General features: G+C 32.6%; 1 protein-coding gene across 2 annotated transcripts in view; it reads right to left on the bottom strand.

Moving 5' to 3' along the window:
• LRP1B (LDL receptor related protein 1B) overlaps positions 1–23627 on the bottom strand; it is a 1768615-nt gene that overhangs the window by 318905 nt on the left and 1426083 nt on the right. For both annotated transcript variants that reach the window (XM_069473041.1, XM_069473049.1), the window contains exons 42-43: positions 19944–20133; positions 16364–16568 (exon numbers count right to left, since the gene is read on the bottom strand). In XM_069473041.1, coding sequence (XP_069329142.1) covers positions 16364–16568; positions 19944–20133 — 395 coding nt within the window. The remainder of the gene's footprint in view (positions 1–16363; positions 16569–19943; positions 20134–23627) is intronic.

Genomic DNA, 23627 nt, shown 5'->3' with positions numbered 1-23627 from the left:
TGTTTCAGTAAGAAATTACAAGCATATTTGAAGGAAATGAAGAAAAAAAAATGAAAGCTCCAGGGAAGAAATTGAAAATCTCAGCAAAGAAATGGAAGATATAAACCAGAATCAAATAGAAATTTTAGAACTCAAAAATACAATAACTGAGATGAAAAGCTCAGTAGGTAAACTCAACAGAAGAACGGAGGAAATGGAAGAAGTGTGAGTAAACTAAAAGAATAATAGAAAATAGTCAATCTGAAAAATAGAGAGATGGTAGTCTGAAAAAACTGAACAGTTACAGTGACCTGTGGAACTATAACAAAAGATGTAACATTCATGTCAAAGGAGTCTCACAAGGAGAAGATAAAGAGCGTGGCACTGAAATAGTGCTTGAAAAACTAAATGCTGAAAATTTCCCTAATGTGGCAAGAGATATAAATGTACATATTTAAGAAACAGAATAAGTTCCAGACAAAATAACCCCAAAGAAATTCATGTCAAGACATGTCATAATTAAACTTCTGAAATTCTGTCATAATATACCCCAAGTTTGGGGAATATTATGCTAAGTGAAGTAACCCAGGCAGAGAAAGACAATACTTCATGATTTCACTTGTATGTGGAATCTAAAAACAGTCAAACTCATAGAAGTGAAGACCAGAATAGTGGTTATGAGAGGCTGGGCTAGGAGTAGGGATGAGGAATGAGATGTTGGCCAAAAGGTACAAATTTCCAATTAGAAAAGGGGAATAAGCTTTTGAGATCTATGGTACACAAAAAAATAAGTAGGTGAGGTGATGAATATGGTAGCTTGATTTAATCATTGAAAAATATGTATATACATCAAAGCATCACCCACAAAACATACCCAATTATTATTTGTCCATTAAAATAAAATAAAAAATAAACTTCTGAAAACTAAATAAAAGAAACAAATCTTAATAGCAGCTAGAGAAAAATGACAAGTCACATAAGGAAAAAAATTGATGATAGTGGATTTCTCATTAGAAACCATGGAGAATAGGCCATAATGGATGCTGGTGAGGATGTGGAGATAGACAAATCCTCCCACACTGTTGGTGAGAAGGTAAATTAGTATAGCTGGCATAAATATCAGTATGAAAGTTCCTTAAAATCTATTCATAAAAATAGAACTATCACATGATCCAGCAATGCCACCACCGGGTATATATTGAAAAGAAAGAATATCAGTATATTGAAGAGATATCTCCACTCTCATGTTTATTTCAGCAGTATTCACAATAGCCAAGATTTGGAATCAACCAAAGTGTCCACCAATAGATGAATGAAGAAATAAAGTATGCTATATTTACACAATGGAGTATTATTCAGATAATACTCCAGATTATTAGTCATTCAAAGAAGAATGAAATACTGCCATTTGCAACAACATGGATTAAGCTGGAGGCTTTATGTTATGTGAAATAAGTCAGGCACAGAAAGACAAATGTTCTCACTCACATGTGAGAACAAAAAATATTGATCTTATGAAGATATAGAATAGAATAATAGATACTAAGGCTGGGGAAAGTGGTATAAAAAGGGGATGGTTAATAAGCACAAATATACCATTAGAAGGAATAAGATCTCATGTTTGGTAGCACATAGAGTGACTATAGTTAACAATAATTTATTATATATTTGAAAATAATTGCACTCAAATGTTTATAGCAGCAAAATTCATAATTGCAAAGATGTGGAAACAACCCAAGTGCCCATCAATACATGAGTGGATTAATGATATGTGGTATATATAAACCATGAAGTTCTACTCAGCCACAGAAAACAATGATGATCTAGCACCTCTTGTATTATCCTGGGTGGAGCTGGAGCCCATTCTACTAAGTGAAGTATCACAAGAATGGAAAAACAAGCACCATATGTATTCACCATCAAATTGGTACTAATTAATCAACACTTCTGTGCACAGGTGGCAGTAACATTCATTGGGTGAAGGGCAGGTGGGAGGTGGGAGGAGGAGATGGGTATATTCACACCAAATGTGTGCAGTGTGCACTGTTTAGGGGATGGACACACTTGTAGCTCTGACTCAGGCAAGGCAAAGGCAATATATGTAAACTAAACATTTTTACCCCTGTAATATTCTGAAATAAAAAAAGAAAAAAGAGAGTGGAATTGGAATGTTCCTAACACAAATAAATGATAAATGCTTGAGGTGTGGCTACCCCAATTACCCTTATTTGATCATTACACATTATATGCTTGCATCAAAATATTACATGTACCCCTAAATATGGATAACATCATGTATCCATAATAATTGAAAATTTTAAAATTTTAAAAAATAAAATAATAAGAAAATCTAAGCAAGCAAAACACAAACAAATTAACAAAAAAAAAAAAAGAAATCATGAGGAATAGAAAGAAATGGCTCAATATTTTTCCAACTTGAAAAGAAAAGAATTGTCAAACCAGAAACTTATGCAAAGTGAAAATATCCTTCAGGAATAAAAGGGAACTCAAAATATTCTGAGATAGAAGGAAATTAAGAGAATTTTCCACCAGAAAATGTTCCCTAGGAGAATGAATAAAAAAATGTTTACCAAAGTGATATGGAAGGAAATGATTTAAGAAGGAAACTTGGAACATCAAGAAGGAAGAAAGTACACAGCAAGCAAAAATATGGATAAATAAAATAGGCTTTCCTTCTCTTCTTGAGTTTTCTAAATTCTATTTGATGGTTGAAGAAAAAGTCTAACATTGTCTATTGTTGTTCTAAATGTATGTAGAGGAAATATTTAAGATTATTATATTACAAATAAGGAAGGCTACAGGAACACAAAAAGATGTACAATCTCTGTATTTCACTTTTGATCCTCTCTTTGAGAGTGGCATGCATGAGCTGCTTCTAGTCTTCCATCTTGCCCCTGCCTGAAGATTGATTTCTTGATTCATTTATGGAATGAAATAGATAATTTTAAAAGTAGAAAGGAAATATTTGCTGCCATAAAATATAGAATATCTCATATCCTTGTGACTGTTTCTATAATTGACTATTATTTTTTTCAATGTGCTCTCCTATTCTCACTTAAAAGAGTTTATGACTTTAGTGTGTTTAGTTAGGAGTTAGATTATCCTTCGTCCTTCTCATTCTAAAGCTAAGTCTTAGGACTTAAGATTTCTGACTAGGAATATACTCTGAAAACAACTTTGGACAAAGTTTCTAAAAGAATGTCAGAGGTAAGAAACATGAGCAATTGCAATTTCTAGGAACATAAATATCTCTTTTGAAAGGGGTTGTGTCACTCAGGTAGCAGATATTTTCCAAGAAATGATTAACACCTATATGGTAACTGCAGGGAGAAAGGCTATAATCATGCTGTCTTAGCCCCTGTCAACATTAGTTATTGTTTCAGCTACTAGAAAAACAAACAGAGATGACAGATACAAAACAGAAATAAAAATGAAACATAGTGAAATTATTTATTTTATTTTTGCTGCCTTAAAACTAAATTTGCTAAGAGCATTCAGTGTTGTATCACTAAATAAAGAATGTGTTCCTCTATAAGTATTCGGGTGTAACCATCACACAAGTTAATGTGGTGTTAATTTCAGAAAAACCCAGCCAATTATTGCATTTTTATCAATGAGCATACAAGTTAATGCAGTGTTAAAATCAGAGAAACTCAGACAATTATTATATATTTATCAATACAAGTCAGATTTAAACTGTGTATTTGTATTTTCTTGTGGCCACATTCTAAAAGGAAATAGAATAATAAAACCTAACTCCAAGTTTGATAGAAAGAATTAAACATATGAATGGGCTGGTTAAACTTCAGATGAGTAAAACAGGAAAAGAAACATATATTTTTAAGAACACATTTTTGGAGGAGGCAGAAAAGCAAGATGGCCATATAGAAACCCCCAGCAATTGTCCCTCTACAAGAACACCAAATCCAACAACTATCCATACGAGCAAACATCTTCAGAAGAATAAAAAAATCAGATAAGTGATCGTGTTACTTGGTTTTAACATTATATCAAGAAAAGAGGCTGAATAGGGCAGAAAAGACAATCTTGCATTGCCTGTGTCATCCCTCTCCCAACCTCTGGCAGTGCTATGGCAGCAAGCTGAGTGGAGAGAGAATCTGTGTGCCTGGGGGAGGGAGAGTGCAATGAATTGACTTTGAATTGAAATGCAAGCCACCCTGCCACAGGGGAACACACCACAGGACAGAATTCTTCCAGGGCCCATAGAGGGAGCATTTAAATCAGCCTGGCCAGAGAGAAATCCTCTACCCTGAAACCCAAGTTCCAGCTAGCCCCACCACTGGTTAACAAAAAGCAGCTTGAGTCCTGGACTAAATTCATAAGGCCTTCAAGCCATAAATACTGCAGTCCTTGGGAAATTCCTGTAGCTGTGCTGGCTCAGAGCCAGTGGATGTGGGGTATATATGACCCAGTGAGGTACCAGCTGTGGTAACCAAGCCAATGCATGTGTCACATCCTTTCCACAACTGCAGGCAATGCAGTGCAGGGAGTCTTTTTCCACTTGAAGAAGGGAAAGAGAAAAGTTCAGAGGACTTTGTTTTGCAACTTGGGTACCAGCTCAGGCACAATTAAATAAAGTACCAAGTAGACTCCTGAAGACCCTGAGTCCAGGCCCTAGTTTCTGGAATGTAATTTTAGACCCATCCTAGCCCAGAACGAAACATGCTGCCCTGAAAGGGAGGACCTAGTTCTAGAGGGATTCACCATTTCCTGACTGAAGAGCCCTTGGGCTCTGAATAAACATCAGAGATAGACAGACAATAGTCACCACAGGCTTTGGGTGAGACTGGGTTGTCTTCAGGTGTGACAAGGTGCTGGTGGCCATGAGGGAGTGTCCATGTCACCTCCTCCCCCAGCTTCAGCAGCCCAGCACACAGAGTGAGGGAAGAGAGTGAGAGTCTTTGCCTGGCAATCCAGGCAATTTTCCCTTATCTTACCCAAGTGCATCAAGATGGTACCACCAGGAGTCTGCAAGAGTCACAGCATTACTGGGCTTGGACCACACTTAGTGCTGATATGGTTGCAGCGACCAAAGACTTAGATCACAACACTCAACTCCCTTTAATACCTGGAAATCCCTCTCAAGAAAGATGGATTCAAATAAGCCCAGATTGAAAAGATTAAAATAAATACCTAACTCTTTAATGCCCAGACATTGATGTACATCCACAAACTTCAAGAACACCGAGGAAAACATGACCTCACCAAACAAACTAAATAAGGTATAAGTGACCAATCTTGGAGTGATGGAGATATGTGCCCTATCAGACAAAGAATTCAAAATAGCTGTCCTAAAGCAGCTCAGTGAACTTCAAGACAATACAGAGAAGGAATTCTGAAGCCTATTAGAAAAATTTAACAAGGAGATTGAAATAGAAAAAAAAAAAGTCAAACAAATTCTGGAGCTTAAGAATTCAACTGATAAATGTATCAGTCTCTCAACGATAGAATTGACCAAGCAGAAGAAAGAATTGCTGAGCTTGAAGACAGGCTACTTGAAAATACATAATCAGAATAGAAAAAAGAATAAATTATAATGAAGCATGCCTACAAATAGCCTCAAAAGGGCAAATCTAAGAGTTATCGACCTTAAAGAGGAGATAGAGAAAGAGATTGAGGTAGAAACGTTATTCAAAGAAATAATAAGAGAGAACATTTTAAACATAGAAAATGATATCAATATTCAGGTACAAGAGGGTCATAGAACACCAAGCAGATATAACTCAAATAAGACTACCTCAAAGCATTTATAATCAAGGTCACTGATAAAGAAAAGGTCCTAACGGAAGCAAGAAAAAAGAAAAAAAGAACATATAAAGGAGCTCTAATATGTCTGGCAGTAGACTTCTCAGTGGAAAACTTACAGGCCAGGAGAGAGTGGCAATACATATCCAAATTGCTGAAGGAGAAAAACTTAACCCTAGCATATTATATCCTGAAAAAATATCTTTGAAATTCCAGTGAGAAATAAAGATTTTCCCAGACAAATGAGTGAGATTTGTCTCCCAGACTGAGAGATTTCATCAGCACCAGACCTGTCTTATAAGAAATACTAAAAGGAGTTCTTAAATCTGAAAGAAAATAATGTTAATGAATAAGAAATCATCTGAAGGTATAAAACTAACTGATAACAAAAAGTACACAAATACATAATATTGCTGTAACTGCAGTGCATCAGCTACTTATATCTTCAGTAGAAAGCCTGCAAGACAAATCTATCAAAATAACTATACCAATTTTTTGAAAGATAGCAAACAAAGATAAAATATATGGATGGAAACAATAAAAAGTTAAAAAGTGGGACCTGATTAAATTAAAAAGCTTCTGCATAGCAAAAGAAACAGTCACGAGAGCAAACAGACAACCTACAGAATGGGAAAAAATTTTCACATGCTACATATCCGATAAAGGACTGATAACAAGAATCTATTTAGAACTCAGGAAAATCAGCAAGAAAAAAATCAAACAACCCTATCAAAAAGTGGGCAAAGGATATGAATAGAAATTTTTCAAAAGAAGATATAATGGCCAAAAAAACATATGAAAAAATGCTCAACATCTCTAATCATCAGGGAAATGCAAATCAAAACCACAATGAGATATCACTTAACTCTAGTGAGAATGGCCTTTATCAAAAAGTCCCAAAACAATACATGCTGGTGTGGATGTGGAGAGACAAGAACACTCATACACTGCTGGTGGGACTGCAAACTAGTGCAACCCCAGTGGAAAACAATTTGGAGATACCTTAAACAGATACAAGTAGACCTACCACTTGATCCAGCAATCCCATTATTGGGCACCTACCCAAAAGAACAAAAGACATTCTATTACAAAGACATCTGCACCCGAATGTTTATAGCAGCACAATTCACAATTGCAAAGATGTGGAAACAACCCCAATGCCCATCAATAAATGAGTGGATTAGTAAAATGTAGTATATGTATAGCATGGAGTATTATTCAGCTATAAGAAATAATGGTGATATAGAATCTCTTTTGTTCTCCTGGAGAGAGTTGGAACCCATTCTATTAAGTGAAGTATTCCAAGAATGGAAAAATAAGCACCATATGTACTCACCAGCAAATTGGTTTCCCTGATCATCACTTAAGTGCACATTTGGGAATAACAACAATTGGATGTCAGATAGATGTGGGGAGGGGATGGGTGTATACCTACATAATGAGTGCGATGCGCACTGTCTGGGGAATGGACACGCTTGAAGCTCTGACTCAGGGGGATGGGGGGGACTGGGCAATATACATAACCTGAACTTTTGTACCCCATAATAAGCTGAAATTTAAAAAAAAAAGTGGTGGTATTGGGTGGGAATGGAGTTAAAGGGTAATATTTTTGTTAGATTTCTCTTGCTTGTTTATTGGTTTGTTTGTAAGCAGAGTTGTCATATGCTTAAAATAATTGGTTATAAAATGCTTTTTGCAAGCCTCAAGGTAAATCCAGATCAAAAAACCTACAATAGATACACAAAAATAAAAAACAAGAAATTAAAATACGCTACCAGAGAAAATCACTTTTAATAAAAGAAGACAGGAAGTAAGCAAGAAAGAGGAACACAAAACAAGTAGAAATCAAATAATAACATGCAGTAGTACATCCTTATCTATCAATAACAACATTGAATGTGAATGGAATAAACTTTCTAATCAGAATATACAGTGGACAAATGGATTAAAAAAAGTAAGTTCCAACCATATGTCATCTTCAAGAGACCTACTTCATCTATGAAGACATACCACTTATACAGACACACACAAACTGAAATAAAGTGGTGGAAAAAGATATGCCATTAACATGGAAACCCAAACCAAGCAGGAGTAGCTATACTTCTATCAGATAAAATAGATTTCAAGACAAAAACTGTAAAAAGAGACAAAGAAGGTCATTATATAAAAATAAAGGGGTCAATTTAGGAAAAGGATATAACAATTCTAAATACATATACACACCCAACACTGGAGCACCCAGATATATAATGCAAATATTGTAAAAGCTAAAGAAAGAGAGAGACCCCGATACGGTGATCATTGGAGACCTCAACATTCCGCTTTCAGCATTGGACAGATCATTAAGACAGAACATCAACAAAGAAACATTGGACTTATCCTGCACTATAAACCAAATGGAATTCATAGATATTTACAGAATGTTTCATTCAATAACTGCAAAATACATGTTCTTCTCCTTAGCTCATGGATCATTCTCAAGAATAGACCATATGTTATGCCACAAAAGAAGTCTTAAAAAATTCAAAATTTGAAATCATATCAAGTTTTTCTCAGACCACAATGAAATAAACTAGAAATCAATAACAAAAGGAACATTGAGAAATATACAAACACATAGAGATTAAACAATATGCTCCTGAGTGGGTCAATGAAGAGATTAAGAAGGAAATCTTAAAATTTCTCAGAACAAATGAAAATGAAAACACAACATATCAAAACATATGGGACATAGCAAAAGCAGTAATAATAAGAAAGCTTATAGCAATAACAGCCTACATTGAAAAAGTAGAAAAGCTTCAAATAAATACCCTAATGAGGCACCTCAAAGAGCTAGAAAAACAAGAAGAAACCAAACTCAGAGTTAGTAAAAAAAAAAAATAAAATAATAAGAATCAGAGCAGAAATAAATGAAATTGAAACAAAAAAATTACAAAAGATCAACAAAACAAAATGTTGATTATTTGAAAAGATAAAATTGACACTCCTTTAGATAGACAAAGAGAAAGAGAGAAGACCAAAATAAATAACATCAGAGATGAAAAAGGAGACATGACAACTGATATTGCAGAAATCCAAAGGATCATTAGGAACTACTATGAGCAGCCATACACCAATAAATTGGAAAAACTAGAAGAAATGGATGAATTCCTAGACACATAGCAACATACCAAGATTGAACCAGGAAGAAATTCAAAACCTAAATAAACCAATAACAAGTAACAAGATAGAAGCAGTAATAAAAAGTCTTCCTTCAAAGAAAAGCCCAGGTCTCTATGGCTTCACTGATAAATTCTATTAATACAAAGCATTAAAAGAAGAAATAATACCAATCCTGCTTAAGCTATTCTAAAAAAAATTTGAGGAGAAGGCCTCAATTCTACGAGGCCTATACTACCTTGATACTAAAACCAGACAAAGACAACAAAAAAGGAAAACTATAGACCAATATCCTGATGAATATGGATACAAAAATCTTCAACAAAATATTAGCATAATTGAGTTCAACAGCACAATAAAAGATTATTCTTCATTATCAAGTGGATTCATCCCAGGGATGCAAGGATGGTTCAAAATATACAAATCAATCATTGTGATATATCAACAGAATGAAGGACAAAAAACATATGATCATTTCAATTGATGCTGAATAATATTTTAATAAAATTCAATATCCCTTCATGATGAACACTTAAAAAACTGGGTATAGAATTAGCTTACCTCAACATTATAAAAGCCATATATGAGAGAAACACAGTAAGTATCATACTGAATGGGGAAAAACTGAAAATGTTTCCTCTAAAATCTGGAACAGATAATGATGCCCACTTTTACCACTATTATTCAACATAGTACTGGAAGTACTAGCTAGAGCAATCAGACAAGAGAAAGAAATAATGGGCTTCCAAATTGGAAATGAAAAAGTCAAATTATCCTTGTTTGCAGATGATATGATCTTATATTTAGAGAAAACTAAAGACTCCATACAAAAAAAAAAAAACTCAACTATTAGAACTGATAAACAAATTTAGTAAAGTTGCAGGATACAAAATCAATATATTAAAATCAGTAACATTTCTATATGCCAATAGTAAACAACCTGAAAGAGAAACAAAGAAAGTATTACCATTTATCATAGCTACAAAAATAAAGTACCTAGAAATAAATTTAGCCAAAGAAGTGAAATATCTCTACAATGAAAACTATAAAACATTAATAAATTGAAGAAGACACAAAATAATATAAAGATATTCCATGCTCATGGATTGTAAGAATAAATATTGTTAAAATGGCCATACTACCCAAAGCAATCAACAGATGCAATGCAATCCCCATCAAAACACCAATGACATTCTTCAGAGAAATAGAAAAAAACCTAAAATTTATATGGAATCATAAAAGATCCAGAAGATCCAAAGCCTTCCTAAGCATAAAGAATAAAATTGGAGGAATCACATTACCTGACTTCAAATTATATTTAATACTACAGATCTGTAGTAGCCAAAACAGCATGGTACTGGCATAAAAACAGAGACATAGACCAATGGAACAGAACAGAGAACCCAGAAATAAATCCACACATCTATAGTGAACTTTTCTCCAACACAGTTGCCAGAACATACAGTCAGGAAAGAACAGTCTCTTCAATAAATGGTGCTGGGAAAACTAGATATTCTATTGCCAAAGAATGAGACCCTTATATCTTGCCATATGCAAAAATCAAATCAAAATACATTAAAGACTTAAATCTAAGACCTAAAATTATGAAACTACAAAAAAAAAAGAAAAAGAAAGAAAGAAAAAAACTGGAGAAAATTTTCAGGACATTGGTCTGGGCAAGGACTTCTTCAGTAATACCCCGAAAGCACAGACAACCAAGGCAAAATTGGATAAATGGGATCACATCAAGCTAGAAAGCTTCTGCAAGGGAAGACATGACCCACAGATGGTAGAAAATATTTGCAAACTAACCATCTGACAAGAGACTCATAATTAGAATCTATAAGAAGCTCTAAGAACTCAATAGGAAAAAATGAAATAATCCAATTAAAAATGGGCAAAGGATCTGAATAGACATTTTTTCAAAAGAAGACATACAAATGACCAACAGGTATATGAAAGAATGCTCAACATCATTAGCCATCTGAGGAATACAAATTAAAACTACAGTGAGATATCATCTCATCCCAATTAAAATGGCTTTTATCAAAAAGACAGGCAATAAGACATGCTCGTGAGGATGTGAAAAAAACTGTTGGTGGGAATGTAAATTAGTGCAACCACTGTGGAGAACAGTATGGAGACTCCTCAAATAATGAAAATAGAACTACCACGTGACCCAGCAATCCCACTGCTGGGTATATATCTAAAGGACAGGAAATCAGTATATCAAAAAGATATGTGCACTCCCATGTTTATTGGAGCATTATTTGCAATAGCCAAGATTAGGAACCAAACTAAGTTTCCATCAACAGATGAGTGGATAAAGAAATTGTGGTATATATACACAATGGAATATTATGTAGCCACACACAAAAATAAATTCCTGCCATTTGCAACAGCATGGATGAAACTGGAGACCATTATGTCAAGTGAAATAAGCCAAGCATAGAAAGACAAATCCCACATGTTCTTACTCATGTGGTAGCTAAATATTAAAAACTATTGATCCCATGGAGACAGAGTATAATGAGGTTACCGGAGGTTGGGAAAGGTACCAGGGAGGGGGGTGGATAAAGTGGGGATGGTTAATGGGTGCAAAAATATAGTTAGATAGCTAGGTAGAATGAACAATATTTGATAACACTCAAAGTGACTATAATCAACAATAAGTTAGGACATATTTTAAAATGACTATAAGAGTGGAATTAGAATGTTCCCAACACAAAGAAATGGTAAATGCCTGAGGTAATGGATACCCCAATTACCCTTATTTAACTAACTCACATTGTAAGCTTGTATCAAAACATCACATGTACCTTATAATGATATACAGCTATTACTTACTCATAACAATTAAACATTTAAAAACCACATTTTTTTCTGGTTTATTTTTTGTTGTGTGAAAGGATCTGTTTCTACCATTTACTGGTTAGCAATGGGTTATATAATATTACTATGATAAACTAAATGATTTATAAATAGTGTATCAGCATTTTCCAAATTTCTGTAAACACTTTAGCTCATGACACACCATGTTAAAAAAAATGGTTTTCTAATCCGAACAAAGCTAAATATTGTGTTTCATTCTGAACATTCATAACATTCATGAGCATATTAAATGCTTTATGATGTAATACAATGACTATCAGATTTTGTTTAAAATATATTTTTGAAAATGCCCAATATTACTAATCATCAAGAAAATGTAAATTGAAACCACCTTGAGATACCATCTTACCAACCTTTAATAGCTGAAAATGATAGATATTGATATTGATTCAATGAAAAGGGAATGCTTATAATCTGTTGGTGGGAATGTAAACTTGTACAACCACTACGGAAAGATGTATGGAGATTCCTCAAAGAACTAAAAGTAGACCTACCATTCGATCCAGCAATCCCACTACTTGGATATCTACCCAAAGGAAAAGAAGTCATATCAAAAAGACACCTGTATTCATAAGTTTATTGCAGCACAATTCACCATTGCAAAGATATGGAATCAACCAAAGTGCCCACCAACTGATGAGTGGATAAAGAAAATGTGGTATATATGTACCATGGACTACTACTAAATCATAAAAAGGAATGAAGTAATGTCTTTCACAGCAACTTGGAAGGAATTGGAAGCCATTATCCTAAGTGAAATATCCCAGAAACAGAAAAAAAAAATACTCCTTGTACTCACTAGCAAGTCAGAGCTAAATGATAGGTATACAGGACACAGAGAGTGATATAATGAACAATGGAGACTTAGGAGGGGGAGGGAGGTGAGATGAAGGGATCAAAAATTACCTCTTGTGTACAATGTACACTGTTTGGGTGACAGGTACACTAAAAGCCCTAACTTCACCACTATACAAATCATCCATGTAACAAAAAACTGCTTGTGCACCCTAAATCTATTAAAATAAAAAATAGGTAAAACACAGCTTTGAAAATGTATTTGACCACCTGTTAATTCCTATGGATATTCAAAATGAACATGAGCTTCAAACACACTTTGGGAGAACCATAGCATCATACTGAGTTTTGGGCACACAATGCTTATATTTACAAGAATATCTCCACATTTTAAAATCACTTAACTTTAATATAGGTTGCTTCTTTTTCATTAAAGGCACTCTTGCTCAAATATCTAGGATTGTAATGTCTAGTTTCCTTCTAATTGGTTCACTATCTTGGGGAAATTTAATATCTCTGTTCTTGTAATTAGTTTCTAGTATTATATGCCTTATCCAAAGTTATAAAATACATAATCAATCAAAGGAAATGTTCTTTTCTGAAATTGTTACTTCTCTGGACACTCTTTTCTACTGCATTGCTTCAGTATTTTTTGACTTTGTATGTTAAGCAATGTTTTGCATCTCTTCTTATATGTTATAGTATTTTAAATCTTTCATAGACTATTTAAATCTTTCATAGACTATTTAAATCTTTATAACTATACTTTCTACTTCATAAATATCATTCTTTTTAACCCTTTAGTTTTAACCTGTCACATATTTCTGCAGTGCCTTGTATAGTGCATTCCAAAATATAAAAATAAAACTCATTCTGTTGGTTTGAAGACTTATCTAAAAAATAAAATATGAAATGAGTGGATACATATCAAGTATATATATTATATACATATATTAGTATGATTACCCAAGGGGAACAAAAGGAGTAGGAAAGATTAAGGATTAAAATATTGAGAACTATCTTTAAAGTATCAATAATTTATTCTGGTGTTGTTAACCATCCTTGAATGAACTTATCTTTTATCTCTTCAAATAGATATGAGGGCAGGGAACCTTTTTTTTAGCGCTGAATTCACAATGACTTCTACTAATTTTCACAAAATTGGAGAACATTACGTTTGTGTTGCTTTTAGCTGTCATTTGTTTTTATACCTAAATTAATTATAAAGTACAAGGGCTTTATGAGACTTGGTAATGTTCATGCAATTAGTTAATACCAAAAGTAAGACTTCAATTCAACATTCCATTACAAGTATAATTTTAAAGAATTAACTTCCAACTTCCCATTATAGTATTTATATTGTAAACTTCAATGAGAATTAGAGTACGTGAATCTAACAAATATTAACTTCAAATTTGAATACATAAATATTTTGTTTTTTTCCTTTCCTAATCGCACCATTTGACACACATCTAAACAATGGGTACATCCAGACATGAAGGTGAAAGGAATATGAAAGCAAAGAGAAAATCTTTGTGTAACTCAGGCCATTGTAGAGGTGCTCTGATATCTGTCTAAACCTCTGGAATCTCTATTAAACAGTTTTAGACACAAAGCTGTGATAAATATCCTTACAGTGGTAGCAGGGTAAAATGCTGACCTTCCTCTTTGAAAGAACTTTGATGACACATTTTCAAATAATTAACTTGTCTTGGCATACTAGAGAAGAATATGTAAAGAGCATTTCAAGAAGAATGCAGAAACTCCGTGTCTTTATTAAAGCACAGTTTTAAAGGGGATAATGTGTCTCTTAGAGCTGTATGCTCTTCTCCATTTTCCTCTCTGTTTCATTATGGTTCTTAAAATGTGTATCAAAATAATGTGATATGTGCTGACAAGTTATGGATCTTACTTTGTAAATGAATAAATCTACTTGGTTTATTAGATATTAATAAATCAGTAGAACTTCAGAATTTACTATGTATAGTCTCATATTCAGCAATTAATTAAGATACTGTACAAAGTACACATGTGTAACATATTAAAGATATGTGACGAACAAGGGGAAAACAAATTTATTGGAAGTTGCAAAGCATGCGGAAGTGACCATGCATTGTACTGTTAGTTGGGTCCATTTTTCTAAATGAAAATGCTTTGAAGTTAAGCATGCTGGTTGAAAGCACAAGGTCTGAGTAAGACCAGCAAGGGTAGAATTGTGTTTCTGCTACTTATGTGACTGGGTGTTCATGAGCCACTACTCAACTTTTTTGTGCCTCATTTTCTTCAGCAGTAAAATGGAGATCATTACAATAACACTTATCATATGGAAGGGCTATAAAAAAAAAGAAATAAAAAGGGCTTAACACATCACCTAGAGCACAATTAGCATCCAATGACTGTCAGTTAGTATGGTGATTAGAATGTTGATATACTTGAAAGTCTTAGAAAGTCTTTACAAAATCTTCAAAACAGATAATAAATAGTCCCTAGATTAAATTTTGGAAAAACATTAAAGAATTTTAAAAATATTGCTCATTTTTAATAAAAACATAAATTTTCTCTTAAATTAATTAGAATGCATATGAAGATAAAGATAAGGTAATCTAGATGCATGTGAGAATGTAATAAACTTTGAAATTATTTTCCAATATTTGGGCCCAACCAGAAAAGCCCATCTTTGTCATGCTTTGGACAAGGATGAGGAATAGAGAATTGGAATCAAATCTAGGTGTCTTTCTTAAAATGTCAGAACAAATCCTTTAAATTATATTAATCTTCTTACTGGATCACCTAGTAACTATAATTACCACACATGAGAGTAGATAAGAATAATGAAGGGTGATAATGAAGAGTTACAAAAGCATTTTCTGTAACAGGACATAATAGAAAATAACACCACATTAAGAAACAATTTACCTAATTATCTTTTCTTTTTTAAAAATATTATTTTAAAAATATTTTATTTCAAAATATTAAGGGGGTACAAGCATTTTTATTACATGAGTGAATAGTATAATGCTGAAGTCAGGGCTTTTAGTGTGCCTATCGCCAAACTAGTGTTCATTGTACCTGGTAGGGAAGTTTTTATTCCTCACCCAGATCTAACTCTCCTGAATCATGAGCTTTCCCAGGCACCAAAGGCAGCTACTCCTCATAGGACAAGAGAAGATTCTAGAATTTTATCATTCTTCAGGCCCTGTATATCTACTTTAAATGTTCTCTAGGGGTAGCATAATGACTCTTCTACCAACATTTCATTTGAAACTCAGAGAAAAGAGATAGATTCAAGTGATTAGAATGGGCTTGACTCCTCTCTTCAGAGCTTCTTAGGTTGCTTTGAGGAACCAAACACAGAGGGTCATTTCATTCTTTGTTAATTTTCTTTTATCCTGGAGCAACTAATCAAATTTATTTCACATTTTAAAGAATTATAAGTAACAATGAAGCATATGCAGATCACTCTAACAATTCCAGTTCCATTAATAACTAGGAGGTAATTAGCTATTGTTTCTCCAGAATAAAGTTTATGAGTTGAGCTGTCTCTATGGTACCTAATGCACTTGAAAAAAGTTTTCAAAATATTATTCACAGTTTTCTTTGCACTGAATAGATTAGTTATTCAACTGGACTGGTTCAAACAGTTAGCTATTTTAAAATTCCTTGATATGAATATTTTAGAAAGTATAAGGCATATATTTTTCAAATATATCATTGTAAAAATCTATTATTAGGAAATTCTTAGTTAACTTACAAATCTCTGGGATCCATCATATTCACACCTTTCAATTTTTCCCAGGCTGCCATCTGAGAAATACAACTTTTCTGCACGGTGGTCAATGGTGAGTCCATTTGGAGTGAGTATGTCTGTACTGATCACCACTTGAGCATTTTTCCCGGTCAGGGTGGATCTCATGATACTTGGATGCTGCTCATTCCAGTTGGTCCAAAACATTAAACTAATTCAAATGAAAATTGCAATTATAAATAAAAATTTTCATCAAAAGAAAAAATATTCATAGAATCATGGCAATACCAAGCTATTTAAAAAGAAGCAAAATTATTTGTCTTATATTTTATGACCCTGAATAAAGTCTGGTAATAAAAGGAGATATGCATATTATATTTGCATCTGTATTTTGTCTAGATTCTTAAATGAAAGCTAGAACCTATTTCTGAAAAACAATTATCTTGTGTATTTCTTCAAATGATAATTTAATTAAATCAAGTTAGTTTGATGCAGAAGGAGGATTTATTTATCAGGAACAAAACAGTGATCTCAAATTTTCTATGAACTGCAAATATAGCCTAACTTATTAAGGTCACATTTTAGCTGATCCAGAATGATCATTTTGGACATCATTCTTATCCTAAGTATATTTCTTTCTTAATTGATGAAAATAAAAATCTGCATTCCAGTTTTTCTTTTTAATCCTATGTTCTCTTTTATATATGTTTTAGAGATATATCAATAAAATTAATGAAGTTCTATATTTCAATGTTTTTCTCTCTTTTTTTAGTGTGACTTTTCAAAATAAATTATAGTATTGTTTCTAAAATTCTACGGGTGAATCTCAAATCCTTAAACATAATATCTGTTCCTTATAGATTCCCATGTATAATCATTTAAAGGCAATTTAGGATTACAGTCAACAAAATTATTCAAAATGTGCTTTTTGAGTATTTTGTAAAAACTTATTACTATACAATATTAAAATTCACAACAAAAATTTTTCTACTTTCTAATTTAAAGTATAACCCACACCCATTGAGCAATGCTGGGTAATCTACGCTGTTTATTAAAATATTTCCTTATTATTTTCATCTATTCTTTGGGCCATGAAAGTATTCTAAGTGAGTAAGTGTCAGAAATATTCTATCCTATGAATAAGTAAATTTGCAAAAAAACCCAAAAGGGGTATTTCATTTTCTTAAATTGTCAGCAGTTTTATCCATAAGTGGTGACTTTTACAATGAAAATTCAATTAATTAAAACATTTTGACATTTATGCATATAATGTGAGATATTAAATACACGATTTATCTGTAATATTTTCCCACATTGTTGGCTTTTGAATAAGAGAATTTTAGAGGTATTAATATTCCTTTCATTTCACCTCTTCATTTCATAGATGAAAAAACAGAGAAAGGCCCAGAGAGCTTAAGTAATTAAAGTTTATACAAATAACTAGTAAGTGAACCAAGTTTTGAACTATAGTATTCTAAGTTTCATTTAGAATTTAGGATTGTATTTTAAAATTTCTGTTAATAAATTAATATAAAATGGTGATTTAAATGTATCAGTGATACATATATAATGATAAAATGCCTTTTTATTCTTTAAACTTTAATTACAGATAATTTTTCAATTAAAATATTTTTGATGTGTTTACTTCTAATTTACAGTACACTACATGAAAAAAGAAAATGTAAATTTTGGCTTATATAATAAATAACAATAAGATAAATCACATCAATTAAAACATATATAACATCATGATTATGTCTATTTTCCTTATGTTGATTTCAAAATTGACTTATAAATTTCTTTGAACAATTCTTTTATTCTTACTGCAGAACATTTACTATTATCCTGAGATTCTTCCGGTGACCTGTGAGGATAGATATATCTGAGCCAACATAACACTGGATAGTGACAGGGCAATGGTGTGAGCAGAGAAGGCCTGTGTCCATCTGAACTAACAGCCACTTGAGCTACATGAAAAGTCATTACATCTCTCAACCTTAAGAGTTTCCATGGATAAGATGAAAGTGTTCAGTTAAGTGGATTAAATCTGATCTCATTTCTAGCTCTGTAAAAGTGTCCAGATTTGCAACTATTTTCACACTGAGTAATTTATGTAGTCCTTTCTTCTGACAAGTGGTCAGGGTCAGCGATTAACTGTCATTGCGTTTTATTCTGCAGTTTTCTTTCGTCACGTCTAAAAAGAGCTCTTCTATTTCTGCTCAGTGAAGGCCAGATTGGACTGATTTGTGTTTATTTGTTCCATTTAAAAACAAAAATGAATTTCTAATTGTTAACAAACAACCTTACCAAATTGTATAAGTGTGAAACTCCATATATATATATATATATATATTTTTTTTTGTGCTTTGCTCTTCAGTTTTCTATATAACTGCTTTCTTTATGGCATGTTCCCAACACAACTTTTTTCTACTTTGTTTTTATTCATGCAATAAATTGCCTCTTGTCATGAACTCTTTATAAATATTATTTTAAAAGTCTTCATAATATATCATAAAATAGATGTAGAACACTTAGACTATTTTAAAGTACCTAATGCTGAAAATATAGCTGTACACAAAGATTTTTTATTGTTTCTGCTGTTTTCTTTTATATTTTAGAAAGATTCCCAGTTGTTAAAATTAGTTGATTAAAATGAAAACACTTCTAAGCTTCAATATGTTAATAGTTTTATTAAAATTTATAATTCGCATCAGCTATGCATTAATGTCTTCTTAATCTCCCTTTTCTAGCATAATATTATCTCTATGTTCTCTTTCATCATTTAAAATTGTTTTTACCGGATCTCTCATAGAGATGACACCTGTCATTTAAAGAGTTCAAATTTTAATTATTCCAGCGTTCTCTATTCTGTTCCATTGATCTGTGCATCTATTTTTAAACCAGTACCTAGCTGTTTTGGTTACTATCGCCTTGTACTATAATTTGATGTGTGATGTGTAATGTGTAATGTGTAATGTAAAATGATGCCTCCAGCTTTGTTCCTTTTGGTCAGGATTGCTTTGGATATTCAGGATATTTTTTGGTTCCATACAAATTTTAGGATTATTTTTTCTAATTGTGTGAAAAGTGACATTGGTAATTTGATAGGAATTGTGTTGAATCTGTAGATTGCTTTGGGCAGTATGATTATTTTAATCATATTCATTCTTCCAATCCATGAGCATGGGATGTTTTTCTATTTGTTTGTGTCAGTGATTTGTAGTTCTCCTCATAGAGATCTTTCACCCTCTTGGTTAAATGTATTCCCAGGTAATTTTTTTTTTTTCATAGCTATTGTAAATGGAATTGCCTTCTTGATTTGATTCTCAGCTTGATTGTTATAGGTGTACAGAAATGCTACTGATTTTTGTACTCTGAAACCTTGCTGAAGTCATTATAAAATCTAGAAACTTTTTAGAGGAGTCTTATTTCACATTTTTATGTTCTTATATTGAAAAATTTTAAGAATTATGAAAAGAAAACTTCACAGAAAACTTTCATTTTTAAAGTTAATTCTTCTTAAAATTAACATAGTCTGACAGTCATTTGACTGCTAATGAAGGAATAAAAATGCACTGTTTCTTACTTTTGACATTCATCTAAGGCTAGCACATGCGGGTGGTCATCCTCTGACATGGTGATGACTGCTTCCCTGTCAAACGCTCCAGGCCGACTCTGGTCCACTGTGTGTCTGGTGATAGATGAAGTAGTGGAGCTGGTCCAGTACAGTGTATCCCAGGCTCTGTGATAGGCAAGTCCTTCCACAGAACCCACATCTGATGGGGGAAGAAGAAGAGTAAATTTACATTTTTATTTATAATAAAACATGGATTCTGGGCGGAAAGGGCATTTAAGATATATACATATACCTGTTTTATCAACCATTTCTCTACAAACTGTCCAAAATAAAAGCATAATAATTGTGGTGCCTATAATTGGTAGCTGATTACACACAGCAAAATGTAACTGTGAACTGGTATATAGGTCATGGGAGAAGTTTTTGCAAAAAAAAATCATTAAAGACTTAATCTTCTTAGCAAACAAACAAACAAACAAAAACAAACAAACAAACAAAAAACCCCACAATTAAATAATTGCCTTTTATTTAGGAAAATGGTGACTCTCTGTAACTTAATTAATTTTCAAAAAAGTATCCAGCATATAACAATTTAGATATACATTTGAAAATCATATGTTAGCAATAGCATTTAGGTGCAATCATAAGTTTTCTCTTAGTACTATGTATCTGGAGATACCAAGGAAAGGCAAACACATCAATAAACACAGCAGTAGTAAAAAGCCAAACTCCATCTCCATACTTGCAACTATCAAACAATGATAGATAATGTTTTAATAAGTTAATGTGGCAAATTCTTTGATTCTGTTCAACTAATGAGATATAAAAACAAAACATGGAAAAACAAAATTAATTACCAAATAATGCATGCCTTAAATGTCAGAAAAAGATAATGGTAGTACACAGATCCTAACACATGCAAGTTACAAGGTGAAAAAACAAAAGTAATTATTTCTTAAAATTGTGTTCCCAATGTCTAGGATAACACAAAGTAGCTGTTTTATTTTTTACAGATATGCTTTGAGTACTTCTTTAAGTATAACCAAATTATTACAGTTTTCCTTCATGTTATCTCTTCTTCAGAATTATTATTCTTAACATGTTTAATTTAACAAAGGATATATACACCTTTGTGATATTAAGAAATTAACATTATAACAGAGCTTTTCTCATTTTTTTTCTCAAGGAATCTCTGAAAGGAATTATTCAGATTTTATAAAAATAGGTAGATGAAAAAAGCTGTTTCCAGGTTTAAGATGTGTAATATTTAATTTGGGGAGTCAATAGAATTTTGTAGGAATGCAAAAGAGCGATTAAAGCTTTTGAATTAGGTTTCTTTTATGTCATTAAATTTTTGTCATTTGTTCCTTTTTCTACATGCAACACAGAAGATCCAATAATAATATGACTGATAGCTACTATTTATTGGATACTGTCTATCTGCTAGAAATTGTACCAACTGCTTTGCATACATCATTTTATTTTATGTATAGATCTACTCTGTGAAGTTTGTTTCATTGTTTAAGAAGGAAACTCAAACTGATGTTACAGGACTGATAATATTAAAGCAAGATTTTTACCCCAGGTTCACCTGCTTCCAAAAACTTATGTCCTTAACAGTACCACTATCTGGAGATGGGTTGATAGCACCTATTATTTATTTTCAATCTATACCAAATTGGAAACAAATAATTCATTAGTCTTAACCTGTTTGACTCTGGGAAAATTGTATAACCAGTAATTTACCATGAATAAGCTTCCTCTCACAGTCATAAAAACAGTTTACAGGGAGTTAATGGGGGTTACTAGTGTGGAAACCTAGGCCAGAGATGATGGAAGAAAAATGAAACATAATCATAATAAAATCAGTTAAGTATGGGTAGGATGTAGATAAAGATATTTCAGTTATTAATAAATAAATCATTTTTCCATTGTATTTGTTGCACTTCCAAATTATTTCAGAAATGCAGTTAACTATATTAGTATTTTCAGGATTACATTCCTTTCATCATTCACAAATAGAATGAGAAATGGCATAGTTCTGAAAAAATTCAAGCAAATAAGAATCATTCATCCATTCTCATTCTGAGTCTTACTTTCCAGTGACTTCGACAGATGTTCTTCTGGGTCACTTTGTCCTGCCATTGTAGGAAGAAACCACTTGGTATCATCACTGAGGTATAGCAAATGCTTCATTTCTATGGTTGACATAATTCCAGGGTTATTAGACTACACAACACATCTCACTGTCCAGGCACAATCTTTTCTCTCTCTTTCCTTCTTTCCTTCCTTCCTTCCTTCCTTTTCTTTATTTCTTTCAAAAAATTTAGTGGGTACGGGTATTCTTTTTCACATGACTAAATTGTATTATGCTGAATTCAGGGTTTTCAGTGTACCTGTCACCAGAATAGTGTACATTGTATCCTATAGGTAGGTTTTTATCCCTCACACCCTTCCCACCCTCCCCCTTCTTAGTTTCCAATGTCCATTATTGTTCCTTATGACCATATACATCCTCTGTTTAGCTCTCACTTATAAGTGAGAATGTGTGGTATTGTTTTTCCATTCCTAAGATACTTCACTTAGGATAATGGTCTCCAGTTCCCTCCACATTACTGCAAAAGACATTGATTATTTCATTCCTTTTGATGGTTGAGTAGTACTTCATGGTGTGTATGTGTGTATATATATCACATTTCCTTTTTCCACTCATCAGTTGATGGGCATTTAGGTTGATTCCATATGTTTAATGTTGTGAACTGTGCTGCAAAAAACCTTCAGGTGCAGGGGTCTTTTTTATAAAATGGCTTATTTACCTTTGGGTAGATACATAATAGTGGGATTGCTGCATCAAATAGTAGGTCTACTTTTAGTTCTTTAAGGAATCTCCAGACTCCTTTCCATAGTGGTTGTACAAGTTTACATTCCTGCCAACAGTATGTAAGATTCCCTTTTCAGTGCAACCATGCCAACATCTATTGTTTTTTGACTTTTTAATAATGACAATTCTGACAAGGGTAAGATGGTATCTCATTATGGTTTTAATTTGCATTTCCCTGATAATTAGTGATGTTGGGCATTTTTTCATGTGTTTTTGGCCATTTGTCTATCTTCTTTTGAAAAACTTTTGTTCATATCTTTTGCCCACATTTTGATGGGGTTATTTGCTATTTTCTTGCTGATTTTTTTGAGTTCTTCAGAGATTCTGGATATTAGCCCTTTACTGGATGTACATTTTGTGAATATATTCTCATATTCTTTAGGTTATCTATTTACTCTGTTGATTATTTCCTTTGCTGTGCAGAAACTTTTTAATTAAATTAAGTTCTATTTATTTATTTTTGTAGTTCCTATATTTGCTTTTGGGGTCTTATTCATAAATTCTTTGCCTATGCCAATGGCTAGAAGTTTTTCCTACATTTTCTTTTAGAATTTTTATGGTTTCACATCTTACATTCAAGTCTTTAATCAATCAAAGACTATATGATCATCTCAATAGATACAGAAAAAGCATTGGACAAAATCCATCACACTTCATGATAAAAACTCTAAACAAGCTAGGCATAGAAGAAACACACATAAACATTATAAAAGCTTTATATGATAAACCCACAACCAACATCATACTGGATGAGGAAAATTTGAAAACATTCTCCCTAAGAACTGCAACAAGACAAGTCAACTGTCTTATTA

The sequence above is a fragment of the Eulemur rufifrons genome, chromosome 1, assembly GCF_041146395.1.
Source record: "Eulemur rufifrons isolate Redbay chromosome 1, OSU_ERuf_1, whole genome shotgun sequence".
Classification (NCBI taxonomy): Eukaryota; Metazoa; Chordata; class Mammalia; order Primates; family Lemuridae; genus Eulemur; species Eulemur rufifrons.
The sequence above is the reverse complement of the archived record's forward strand: the minus strand, read 5'-3'. Positions and strand labels throughout refer to the sequence as shown.